At 41.2% G+C, this 12,950-nt stretch overlaps 1 protein-coding gene and 1 pseudogene across 2 annotated transcripts; both read left to right on the forward strand.

Moving 5' to 3' along the window:
• The first annotated feature begins 5,041 nt into the window (after positions 1 to 5,041).
• On the forward strand, positions 5,042 to 10,651 carry LOC104429624 (disease resistance protein RPV1-like). Of its 2 annotated transcripts, XM_039311886.1 has the most exons (5): positions 5,042 to 6,157; positions 6,806 to 7,898; positions 8,081 to 8,359; positions 8,750 to 10,385; positions 10,515 to 10,651. In XM_039311886.1, exons 1-4 carry the CDS (start codon positions 5,286 to 5,288, stop codon positions 10,367 to 10,369), a joined length of 3,864 nt encoding a protein of 1,287 aa, XP_039167820.1. In that variant the 5' UTR covers positions 5,042 to 5,285; the 3' UTR covers positions 10,370 to 10,385; positions 10,515 to 10,651. The 2 variants fall into 2 exon arrangements, with proteins under 2 accessions (XP_039167820.1, XP_039167821.1); XM_039311887.1 differs by lacking the exon at positions 10,515 to 10,651 and having other exon boundaries at positions 8,738 to 8,843.
• Positions 10,492 to 11,829, forward strand: LOC108959948 (annotated as a pseudogene).
• Positions 11,830 to 12,950: the final 1,121 nt, after the last annotated feature.

Raw genomic sequence — 12,950 nt, forward strand, 5'->3', positions numbered from 1 at the left:
GGCGTCCGCGGCCGGCGGCGGAGGCGTCCGGCGACCGGCGGCGACCGGCGACCGCGGCGGAGGCGTCCGGCGACCGGGCGGCGGCGACCGGCGGCGGAGGCGTCCGGCGACCGGCGGCGGCGACCGGCGGCGCGGGCGGCGGCGGCGGCGGGCGGTGGCTCCGTGCGGTTCATGGTGGTCGCGGCAAGAAAAGAAAATTAAAAAAGAAAATTAGCTTGTTTCTAGCAATTGTTCGGGAACAAGAAGCAACTTTTTTGCTTCTTTTTCGTTCCCAAACCATTCCCGGCTAAGTTTTTATTCCTGGGAACAAAAAAACAATGTGGCGTTAGAAACAGGTTTCTGTTCTTTTTTTGTTCCGGGAACAAAAGAACAAAACCAAGAGAAACAGAAACGTTTGCATGCACACCCCAAGAGCTGCGGAATTGGGAACACTCGGGTGAGGGTGTCAGAACCAAACCAAAAAATCGAACCGAGTTTTAGTGCATTTTCAGTTTGGTTTGATTTTTGGTTTAAAATTGGAAACACTCAGGTGGGCGGGTGTGTGCGGATGTGCATTGTGGGTCATGTGTGATGCATGTTGCATAGAGTCTCGTAGTTTCCTCTAGAATTTGTGTTGCAATATCACATTTCTGCAGCACATAGTTAGAAAATGCAGAACGCTGAAGCATGATCGGCCGAAGAATGAGTTCATGATCAAGGTTCTTCTTTGGTCCGATGTGTCAAGATTCTGGGGTAGCAATCTTCAATCATGTCATCAAGTACACAGCCCTTTGGTTGGAGAGATTCGTAGAAGAAGGAAGGGAATTGGAGGGGCGATTTTCAGCTCATGTTGTCCGGTTTGTTTTAGTGGAGGAAAGACACAGGATTGGGAATTTCCCTTTGAATCTCTTCTAATATATCCTAGTCAATAAATCCCTCCTTTTCTTTTTCCCAGTGATTGGTCAAGCCTTTTTCCTTCTTTAAAATGAACTCATTTCGCTATAGTGGGGGTGTCCCTATAATCTCACTTGCAGTTTTTGTTTTATCTTTACAGCTACACCGCTCTCACTTGGAGAGAAAAGTCGAGACACAACCAAGTGGTTTGGCTTTTGTAGATCTTTTTCGAGTTAATGTGCTTTTATTTATGTTTAGATTTCTTGGTCCCGTCGCTCCAATCCCTTTTGTTGCATTTGCACTTTGTACGGCTTCTTGGAATTTTGGAGAGGCTCGGTGCCCACTAGGAAAGAGGCCAAGCACAATCCTGCCTACTTCAGGTGAGATTTGCTCCTGCAACTTCTCATGTTGTGATGAAGATTTATGTCTTACACGTGCTTCGTAACGAGTGGGTTGCTTTAGGACCTAGCGGAGTGTGGACGAGATCTCTTGATCGTATTGGATGCGTGGTAGCACGCAATAAAGTTACTAGAATTTCGTTTGACCATAGGGTATATGTTATTTAGTTGACTCCGACATATGTCATTATGGATATCTTGGTCAGCATCATCTTCAGCAATTGAACTTCTAGTTCTGGAGTTGATTAGCTCCTGCTCTTGCTATGATGAACTTTCGAAAAGATGATGCTACAGGTTCGAACTGAAAACATATACGCTATGTTCAAGCTCAGTTTGGCTTGACTCTTCTACTTGGTGAATATTGTACGAGATCAATCTATGCTCAAGCTTGAACCCAAAATCTTACATAAGATGAAATCTAAAAACAGTACTCTTTAACTGTTCATAGCATTTAACAATGCCTATATGTAATTACGATATATGAAAGTTCAAGTAGTTTGTTAGGTTTTGAGTTACTCGATTTGAATATTTTTAAACTTGAAGTGTGTCAATTAGTTGAGCTGGAGAAGAATCAAGTTGATTTTGAGTAACTCCTAATTTTATAATAAAAAACAGTTTAAGGTTTTGTTTATTTCGCAAAAGAAATTAACCTTCCAATTTTTATTTTCTTTCAGATTTTTCAGTGTTTGATGCACAAATATAAATTAGTCAAGGAAGATAGCTTTAGTCAATAAGAAAAGCATAGTCAAATAGGGAAAAATGATTTCCTCTTTTTAAAAAAGAGATCATTTTCTTCTCATCTCTCTCAAACGTTCAACTTCTCCTCTTGTGCACTTCCACAAAAGCCTCCTTCACCTTCCTCTTCCGCGCCTTCTTACTTTCATCTCTCTCCGTCTCCAAGAGTTCCTCTTCCTCCTCCTCCTCAGCCTCTCCGTCCACTTGCTTTTCATTTGGGTGTGTTCAATTTTGTCCGAAACTTGGCTTGAAGTTTCTAATGTGTCTTTCCTATAGAGCTCGTGTATTTTCACCGGTCATGCTTTGGCTCCTAAAGATGGTCCTCTCAAGATTCCCATCAAACTGTTCGATAAAAGTACTCCATCAAAATTGTGAAAATTGGAGGTGCTAGACATTCTCAAAGCATTTGTCAGTGCTGTCTTTTCAATGTTTTTGGTCTTTCTATTTGCAACTTGATCTAATATCCAATTCCTCGTGAAATAAGTCACTTTCCATGACAAATCAGTATGATTTCATTTAAAAATTTTCTTCATGGAGATGATTATTATGACTGACGATAATAAAATCCAAAGTAAATTTGGTGAATACAAAAGGAAAATAACATAAATGGTTTATGAACTTTGACATAGTATATAGGCCTTATTTTTTAATTTTCAATTTGTTCCAATATAGTTCCTGAATTATTGATAAATATTCAACCTAGTCCTTTCATTTGAACCATTAAGCGATGATGTGAAGCATTAAATGATAAAGTGGAGTTGAATTGGATTACTAAAATTAGTAGTCAGCGTGTGCTCTAAAATGAAAAACAAATTAGGGCTTCAAACAACTTTTTTTCTTAACATTAGACTTCTCATAATGCTTGGATTGATATTGGAGCAAAGATGGTTGGGTTGAGGTTGATGCCAACAACGATTTGGATCTTGGGGTCTTGGCAGGTGCACCACTGCTTGTGCATGTGAAAACGTCGAATCCGCTCAATTAGAAATCAGAAAGAGGGGAGGAAGTGAAAAATCATGTGAGAATTGAAATTGAAAACTCTAAAGAGCTTGTGTTTGGTGTAGCTTGAAAGCCAGATGGATGACATAGGAATTGACCACTAGAATATTGCTCATAATTTGACTATTGAAAGATTTGCTTCCTAGAAGTAGATAAATTGGCTATCTTCACTTTTGACATATTCACTAGATCCTCCCTTGAGCAAAATTCTAGAACCATAAAAGCAAGAAGTCATAAAGCAATCCAAGAAAGAAAGCGAGAAAGGAATCGAGATGAAGACTCAATTTGACACCTAAAGCTAAACCCTATGGAAAAAGTGGCATGGGTTGGACATCTATGTAGTGATCTGGCACTGAGCAATTCCAATGTTAAGGAGGCTTTGACCATTCTAGTGTTAAGGAGCAAAAGCAGATGATTTCTAAATTCAATCCACAATTCTTCCCTCCAATAACTTCTCCTCTATGGTTTGCTCTACCACATTTTCCTTCCAGTCTAACATCGATCGAGCTCACATGATCAGAGATGAAAACAACAGATGTGTTGTGAGGAGGAGACATCAACAATAGGGCTAGTGATTGTGATTTGTTGAAATAGAAAATCGTTTTTAGGAACGATAATGTTAAATTCATTCATGGCTCGTATTTGCAATGAAAAGTGACGTTCTTACAATGGAATTTTATCGAAGTTGTTAGGAAAGAATATTCATGTATGCCTTTGAAGAAACTTGGCTTGTTATTGTTGACAAAGCCTTATCTTAATGATCATAAATATATCGATAAAAGTCGAAAGAAAGACAAATTGGGAGATATGCAAATGACATGAACATGCCTATCAAAGAATGGGGATGTAGATCGAAATTGCCTTTATTTAGGCCTCTTTTCGGTAAACCTCCATTGAGACCTATTTTACTGAAGTAGTGATCAAACATAACAAAATTTTATAGATAAATAATCGCATGTAACCTAGTATTGAATGTACTCTTTAACAGCAACGGATTAGACAAAAATAAGGCCAACAACATTTCTTTTCATATATCGAGCGTACTATCAAAAACAAAAAATACTCTTGCCCAAAATGCTTGTCCTCTTAACAGCATCATTGCCACACCGGCTGCGTTTATTTTCATTTCTTTTTTCTGTTTTTAAACAACTTTTTGTTTTTATGTTCCTGGGAACAAAAAGGAACATAAACGCGTTTGTGTGCGTTTTGTTCCAAAATTATTTTTTTATTTCCAGAAACACATCTAGAACAGAAATAATAAACAAAAAAAAAGTTGTTTCTTATTTTTGGAACAAAATTTAGAAACACTTTCTTTTCTTCTTCTTTTTCTTCTCTCTTTTTTTTTTTCTTTCTTTTTTCTTTGGCCGATCACCGGCCTCGGCCCAGGGCTTAGGCAACCGGTCGTCGAGGGCCGGCGACCTCGCCGGAGCGTCGCCGCCTCGCCGGCCGTTGGGTGAGCTCGACCTCGTCGGATTTGGGTGAGGCCGCTAGCCCTCGTCGGCCGGTCGTCGGCCATGGCCGAGGCCGGCGACCGGCCAAAAGAAAGAAAAAAAAAATGAAAAAAAGGAAAAAGAAAAAGAAAATAAGACAAATAAGAAAGAAAATAGAAAAAAATAAAATAAAAATAAAAGAAATAAAAATTATACAGATTTACCAAATGTGTTTATGTTCATTTTTTATTCTCGGAACAAATTTACCAAACACGTTTTTTTGAAAAATTGTTCGAAACAAAAACATTTTTTTTGTTTATGTTTTAAACAATTTTTAAATAGAAATGTTACCAAACGCGTCAATCTAAATCACTTTCAAACTAAAAACAAATGCCATCTCTTGATCTTAAATACAAGAGTAACATATTAACAAAAAAGTACTAAAACATATCCTACTTCCAACTTTTCAAACAGCTACTTTTGGTCAAACAGATCTTGTCGAACTCGTTTGTCCTTTCCAAAAAACCGAAAAAAACAAAAAAGACCCTTTCAGAGAAAAAGGGCCGGCTAAAGAAACCTTTCCATAAAACTCAGTGTGGAGTAAGGCTTGCCTCAAGACTTGAACACCCGAAACCCCTAGCCGCGTCCTCCTCCTCCTCCTTGTCGCACGGTCCTCTTCCTCTCGATCTCTGCTCTCTCTCGATCGCCTCATCGGCTATTCACAGTCCCTCGCCGCCCTCGCCTCCATCCTCCATCGCCTTCTTCAACAATTCTTTCTACCTTCGCACTTGCAGACCCACCCCCAGATCGGAGACGGGGGCTTGCATTGATACCGGACTTAGTCGGGACAATGGACTCGGGAAAGAGCTCGGGGGCTGGAACGAGTGACGGTGAGTCATCAGGGATGGGATGGGAGTTTTTTTTCCCGGAGTTCGGGTTAATAGACTCAGGACAGAGCTGCGAGGCTGGAATGAATGACGGTGAGTCGTCGGCAAATGATTACGAGGTCTTATCGAATTTCACTGGGCTGGAGCCACAGAGACTTGAGGAACGGAGACGTTCACTGACGAGGAACTACTCTGAGGCAGTAAGACTCCGGATGATGGACATGGAAAAGAGCTCAGAGGCTGGAACGAGTGGCGGTGAGTCGTCGGCGACGAGACGGGGGCTTTCAGACTTCGAGAGGGGAAACTCCGAGGCAAAAATACTCTGCACAGTGGACTTGGGAAAGAGCTTGGAGGCTGGAACGAGTGACGGTGAGCCATCGGCAATTGATTACAAGGTCTTCTTGAGTTTCAGAGGGCCGGACACTCGCCAGGGATTCATAGATTGTCTTTATCGCATGATGCTAGAAGCAAACATCCATGTCTTCCTCGATGAGGAAGAGCTCCATGTCGGTAAAAGAATAGGTGATGAATTGCCAACGGCCATCGAAAAGTCGAAGATCTACGTACCCGTCTTCTCTAAAGGTTATGCTTCGAGTGCATGGTGCCTTCGTGAGCTGGCGCACATGGTGGAGTGCATGAAATCCAAACCATCCGAAAAGGAGATTATGCCGATTTTCTATGACGTGGAGCCTCACGATGTTAAGCTTAAGTCTCAATTGTATGTTGGCGCTTTGGAGGAGCATGAGGAAAGGTTTGGCTGCCAGAAGAGGCGACAGTGGGAGGAAGCACTGAAAAGTGTAGCCCAAATCAAAGGATGGGAATTGAAAAAGCAAGGGTATGTAGCGTCCTAAATCACTCCGTAACTTTTGTTTTGGAATTCATTGTGTACGAGTTTGTGTGAGATCTCGTTTAGGGGTTTGAAATGGAATGAATACCATTTTTTGAGAACTAAAATCAACCATTTGATTTCACCCAAACCAAATAGAGCAGGAGCCGGATATGTATTCAGTCAAACTTCTATTTGTCTTCTGGTAAGTTTAGCGGGGAAGATGGGTTAATAAAGACAAGGGGTATTTCTTTTGAATTTTTGTGTTTTTCCTCTAATTCTTTCATTGACAGATCTAATTTTATATGTCATCGTGTTCGTCAATTATGGATTACCTCCTTAAAAGTTACCTTCTCTCCTTTTAAAAGATTCTTAGATGGCACTGGAGCAAGTTTCCCAATCGCCTGTTGGAAGTGTTACCATTTCCAGGGCAAGTACATAAAAAGGGTTCATAATATTCAGCATATGATTATCTGCTAGAATTGTAGGAAGTCGGGTTCTAAAAACACCTAAAATGTCTCTTCCTTTGGGGTGCACTGTTGATTCAGTAAGCTTAACTGTAGGGTTAGAAAGTTATTTAAATTTAAAATGCCACTTACTGAGTGTCCCAAGGTTATCATTTACAATTTCGACTGAGATGACTCACTACCGTGGCAGGTACTGGAACTTTATTGAATCAGTGGTTCGAGAGATTTTGACGAAGCTGAAGATAAAAGACAAACATGTCACTAAGCATTTAGTAGGAATGGATGAGCGAGTGGAAGCCGTTGTGAAGTTGTTGGATGTGGACTCAGAAGGCGTGCGCTTTGTACTACTCCATGGAATGGGCGGAATCGGTAAAACGACTCTCGCTAAGGTTGTATTCAACAAACTAAATTCCCTCTTCAGTCATTGCTGCTTCCTGGAAAATGTCCAGGAATCTTCGAGCAGCTTTGGCTTTGTAGCCTTACAGAAACAAATATTATCTAACATGTTTGGTTCGGGCTTTCACAATGGAATCGATGATGGTGATGGGGTCAAACTGATTGCACAGCGACTTTCCAACAGGAAAGTCTTCATGGTGCTCGACGACGTGAATGATGAGGAACAACTTGAGAAACTAGCTATCAAGCACGTTTCCTTTGGCTCAGGAAGCAGAATCATTATGACAACTAGGAACCGAAGCATCTTAGAAGCCGATTACACTTTTGAGTACCAAGTGAATCCGTTGGATCACGTTCAATCGCTCAAGCTTTTCAGTAGACATTCTTTCGGAAGAATTGCTCCTCCAGACGATTATGTCAGTCTTTCGAGAGAAGTGGTTTATACAACCGCAGGACTTCCCTTGGCTCTTGAAGTCATAGGCTCATTACTTTGTCACCAAAACAAAGCTTTTTGGATGGATGTTCTGGAGGATCTGAGGGAAATACCTCATGAGAAGGTCCAGGACAAGCTGAAGATTAGCTTCAATGCCCTCAACCATCGACAACAACAGATCTTTCTCGACATTGCGTGTCTCTTTGTAGATGAAGACAAGACGAACGCATTCTACATGTGGAAAGATTGTGGGTTTAGGCCAGATTATTCGATTCCAGTCCTTGTGAACTTGTCTTTGATAAACATAACTGATGACAACAAATTCTGGATGCATGATCAACTGAGAGATCTTGGAAGGAAAATTGTTTGTGGAGATACGAGGCCGATAGATCCAAGAAAGCAGAGCAGGTTGTGGAATCCTGAGATGGCCGTGAATATCATAAGAACAGAAGAGGTAAAACAATACAATCGACTCTCGAATTCTGTACTATTCCCAGTAGTTCATTTATTAATTTGGAGCCCTTTTTTAATCTAGAGAGAGAGAGAGAGAGAGAGAGAGAGAGAGAGAGAGAGAGAGAGAGAGAGAATGAAGACATTTTTCATTTACTCTAATGTTATATTACCATTGAATGATAGAGAAAGGATGCCATTGAAGCAATCTGCTTAGAAGGAAATGCACCAGGAATATATACAAGCAAGGAGTTTTCAAGGCTTCAAAACATAAGGTTCCTCAAAGTGCGTTGGGGACAGTTTGATGGAGACTTCAAGAATCAGCTTTCAGAGTTGAGATACATGTCCTGGCATAGGTGTCCTCTAGAGCTCTTCGCCATCAACTTCCATCCAAGCAATCTTGTAGTTCTTGACCTGTCTTTTAGTTCTATCACAGAGAACTGGACCGGATGGAGTCAAATTAAGGTGCAATCCTTTGCTGTTTCTTTATCTCTATCTTAGTTAAATTGTTTAACTCCTATTGACTATACCGTTATTATATAGGCAATAACACTTAAATAAAATGGGTCATGAGTGATCGAGTTTTTCCACAAGTAAAACTGACCTGGTCTTGTAACTAAACAATTGACAGTTAGATTGTATTAATTACCATATGACGAGGAAGAAGTTGTACTGATATGTAGGTGGAGATATGCGGTACAGGTTGGATAGGTCTTAGTACTAAAATGAATGGGTCTGCTTGGGTTAGTTGGGAAAAGGAGCCACTACAATTACAACTCAGTTCCAACACAGTTTTTTACTGCCTCTAAATTCACATATTACGTTCCCTTTACACTCTTTTAGCTATGGTAACAGGTTAGCAAGAAGCTGAAAGTCTTGAATCTCACAAATTGCAACAGCATGACCAGGAGTCCAAACTTCTCTGATTATTTGAGTTTAGAGCGATTGGTCCTTAAAAATTGCAAAAGACTGATTGAAGTTGATGGTTCCCTCGAAAAGCTTAAGTGCCTGATTTACTTTAATGCGGATGGGTGTACAAGTCTTACAGAGTTGTCCGAAGGAATCGGAGGGTTAGAGAATCTCAAGTACTTGTATTTAGGCAATTGCAAAAGGTTGAGGAAGCTGCCTGAATCATTTGTGAGAGTGGCATCACTGGTAGAGTTGGATCTCTCGTGTACAGCCATCACAAGATTACCTGACTCCATTGGCAACCAAAAGTGCTTGTCAGTACTTAAATTGCGATATACAGAAATTGATGAGCTTCCTAGTTCTATTGGGAATCTAAAGGATCTTAAGTCTCTCTTACTATCGTATACTAGGATAGTGGAACTTCCCATCTCCATTGGGAACTTGAAATCGCTACTTGAGTTGGATGTCTCGGGAACACGATGTCTGCAGTTACCCGAATCTATTGGAGACCTGAGTAGATTAAAAGTCCTCAACATTTCAAATTCTTCGATAAGTGAGCTACCGAGGAGTATTCTCGCTCTAAAAGAGTTGGAAGAGCTACATGGCAATGATTGCCCATTTCTGGAATGGGAAATTCCCGAAGACATTGGGAAATTGTCACTTTTGAGAGTCCTTAACTTGCAAGTGACCTGTATTAGAAATGTTCTGGTGACTATCAAACTACCTCCTCGCCTAGAGAAATTGAGTTTATGGCGTTGCAGAGAACTTGTAGTATTGCCTGAGCTTCCCACTAGTTTGATAAGCCTAAGCTTTGGAGCAAGTTTGCTGCAGTGGGTACCAGATCTCTCAAACCTAACTAAATTGGTGGATTTGAGCTATGGTGGTAGTGATAAGATCCGGCATCCTTTGTTCATCCAAGATGGTCCATTCAGACAATGCCTCATGTTCCTTCCACTGTCTCTGTCAACATTATCGCTTGAATATCATAAATCAATAAGCAGTTTATCATTTCGTTGCAACTTGAGAAACCTGACATGTTTGCGCATTTACCAATGTAAATGGATTGAAGTTCAACTCGATGGGCTTGAACAGTTAATTGAATTCCAAGTGGAAGGGTTAGAATTTCTCATGGGATTTGCTGGTCTTTCGAGGTTGAAGAGGTTGAAGCTGTGGACACTAATTGATTGCCCAAATCTAACTGTGATCCAGGGTATTGGTTCGGTAGAGTCGTTGGAACAATTGGTAATAAAAGAATGTCCTGAGATTCAATGTCTAGATGATCTAGCGGATTTGAAAAAGCTGGAGTCCTTGGTAATTCGAGGATGCAAAGGGCTTTTGGCGGTTAAGGGCCTAGATGAACGAGAGACTATCAAAAGGTTGGATTTTAACCATTGCGGATCATTGGAAAGTTTCTCTAATATAGTCAATTCGAAAATTCCAGATGAGTGCTGGATAAGCATTTTCGAATGCCCAAAGTTATCTGATTGGGCTCTAGATCGAGGCATCTCATACAAACAATGGAAAGCCTCTGTCCAACAGGGACCGGTCGAGCTAAGAACAAATTGAGAATTCTTTCCTGCAGGTTTGAAGCCTCTGAGTCCTTTCTACTTGTGTTTCTGCTTGCTCCTGTCTTCTGATACGATTTGGCTTTCTATGAAGTGATCATGCAAACACATAACTTGCGATAAATGTACATTTCACTTTTCGACAGGGTTTTGTGGAAGATTGACCCGGAATGATGAGAATTTGCGAACGAGGATTTTGTAAGAGGTCAGCCACAGCTTCTGAAGAACATCCATCAGCGGAAATCAGTCCACAGCCATTCCCAGAATCTCCAAAATCAGGGAAGTTCTTCTCCTTTAACTGAAGGAGAGAGACAAGAACTGAAGGAAGAGGTAGAAAGGCTTAAACACAACAAGGAATCACTTCAGTTGGAACTACAGATGCATGAAGAAGAGAGGAAGGTTTTTGAACTGCAGATGCAGAATTTGAAGGCGCGGTTATTGAAAATGGAAGAATGACAGGAGAATATAGTGTCTAACTTAGGTAATGTTTCGCAGAAACCTGGTCTTGCCTTGAATTTGTTCATTGAGTCGGAGTTTAATGATAAGAAGGGGAGATTTCCTCTAATTGGTTAAATTTTGAGGAGAGAGAACATTGATGGAGCTTCATCCTTACCATCAATACGGGATTCATATGATCAATTGGAATCATTGCTCCCAATCTGGGAATACATTGCTCCCAATCTGGGAATACATTGCACATGATTGTGAAAACTTTAGTCAGCGCAACTCAACCCTAGATTTAGATGAGACTACTAATTGTGCTGATAGCCCTGCTATATCCTGCATTTAGTTTAATATTGGCGCACAGCCTAGATCACCCCCAATTGACATGAATTCTGAGCCCATGACTGTTTTTGAGCCTGCCATGGCTATTACTTCCAGCTTCAACGGTTGCTTCTGAGCCAGTTTCCTCTAAAGAACAAGCCTCAGCCACAGCTCCTAATGTGCCGGCAGGGGTTAATGATGTCTTCTGGGGGCAATTCTTGATGGAGAATCCCGGTTCCTCCGATGTTCAGGAAGTTCAGTCAGAAAGAAAGGATACTGATGGTAGAAGGAATGAGAGTAACCCGCTGATCACGGTAGGTTTTGGTGGAGTACGAAGAACGTAAATAACGTAGCAGAACAATTGGGGCGTCTTACCCCAGCAGAAAGCACTTGAAGTTGGTCAATCTTTTTTGGGGATTTTGATGGCTCAGCCAGGGCATTGTAATATAGTAGGTATGGTATTGTGGGTCTTGAAATAAATAGGTAATAAATGCTTAGGGTGGCTGGCTTGCTGCATTGACGTTGATGAGATCTCTCTTGGTTATTGTCCTTGAGTTTTGTAGCATTTTATATGGTTGCAGTTAACATAGTTATGTGAGGTTTGTGATATCTCATACGGTGTTACATGACGATGGTACTGACTGTCATCATGCATCTTTTGAGGAGTTACTGATGATTTCTCGTTTATTTGCTTTATTTGAAATAATGTTCTCCCCCATGCAGGTGCTTACTTTGCATATGAATCTTAAGTAAAAAGCAAACACTCTTGCAGTTGTAGATTGTGTCAAGGGCTCTGCAGATCACACACCTGTAGTTTCATTGCTGCCTGTTATCATTACTCAGCTGGAAACATCGCCATATGGTCTTTGACTCAAATAAGCTGAGAGATTAAATTTGCCTATCCAATATGATGGTCTTTGTCCTGCCCAAGAATAGCTAAACAGGAGGGAATTGGACATGAGAGAAGAGTGAGATTTAGAAGGAACCTTCTCGCTCCATTTTTGTTTTCTCCTTTTGGTTACTGGCCCGGTGTAGATTTTATGCTAGTATGTGATTAATCTATTGTTCAAATGCAGACATGCTCAAATGCAGACATGCATTTCCTGTATTTCATCCGAAAATTTAGGGTCATGATTGTGTTATCAGTGCTCAGGGCCCAGGGGAACTCTCTCTCTCTCTCTCTCTCTCTCTCTCTCTGCACGGGTGGGCTTGCGGGCATGTGCGGATGTGCAGTGTGGGTTATGACTGATGCATGTGCACCTACGCTTGCATAGAGAATGGTCTTAAAGTTTCCTCTAGAATTTGTGTTGCTTTCTGTAGCTTTTTCATCACATTTCTGCAGCACATAGTTGGAAAACGCAGACCACTGAATCGTGATCGTCCGCAAAACGAGTGCATGGTTTAGGTTCTTGTCGGCTCTGATGTGTCAAGATTGTGGGGTGACAGTCTTCAGTCATCAAGTACCCTACCCCTTGGTTGGAGAGATTCGGAGAAAAAGTAAGGGAATTGGAGGAGTGATTTTCAGCTCATGTTGTCTAGTTTGTTTTAGCGGAGGAAAGAGAGAGGATTGGGAATTTGCCTCTGAATCTCTTCTGATATGTCCCAGTCAATACTGTTAATCCATCCTTTTCTTTTCCCAGTGATTGGTCAATCCTTTTTCTTTCTTTTCAAATGAACTCACCCAGCTATAGTGGTGGCGGCGTCCCTATCATCTCACTTGCAGTTTTTCTTCTTTTCTTTCATATATATTTGCAGCTATACCGCTCTCACTTGGTGGGAAAGTTGAGACACAACCAAGTGGTTTGACTTGTGCAGAT

Source organism: Eucalyptus grandis, chromosome 5 (genome assembly GCF_016545825.1).
Source record: "Eucalyptus grandis isolate ANBG69807.140 chromosome 5, ASM1654582v1, whole genome shotgun sequence".
NCBI lineage: Eukaryota > Viridiplantae > Streptophyta > Magnoliopsida > Myrtales > Myrtaceae > Eucalyptus > Eucalyptus grandis.

Excerpts from the sequence above, each read along its gene's own strand:
- LOC104429624 (XM_039311886.1), top strand. The coding sequence starts at position 5,286 with ATGGACTCGGGAAAGAGCTCGGGGGCTGGAACGAGTGACGGTGAGTCA. Across the intron at positions 6,158-6,805 it reads TGGGAATTGAAAAAGCAAGG|GTACTGGAACTTTATTGAAT; the intron begins GTATGTAGCGTC and ends CTACCGTGGCAG. Across the intron at positions 8,360-8,749 it reads CCGGATGGAGTCAAATTAAG|GTTAGCAAGAAGCTGAAAGT; the intron begins GTGCAATCCTTT and ends CTATGGTAACAG.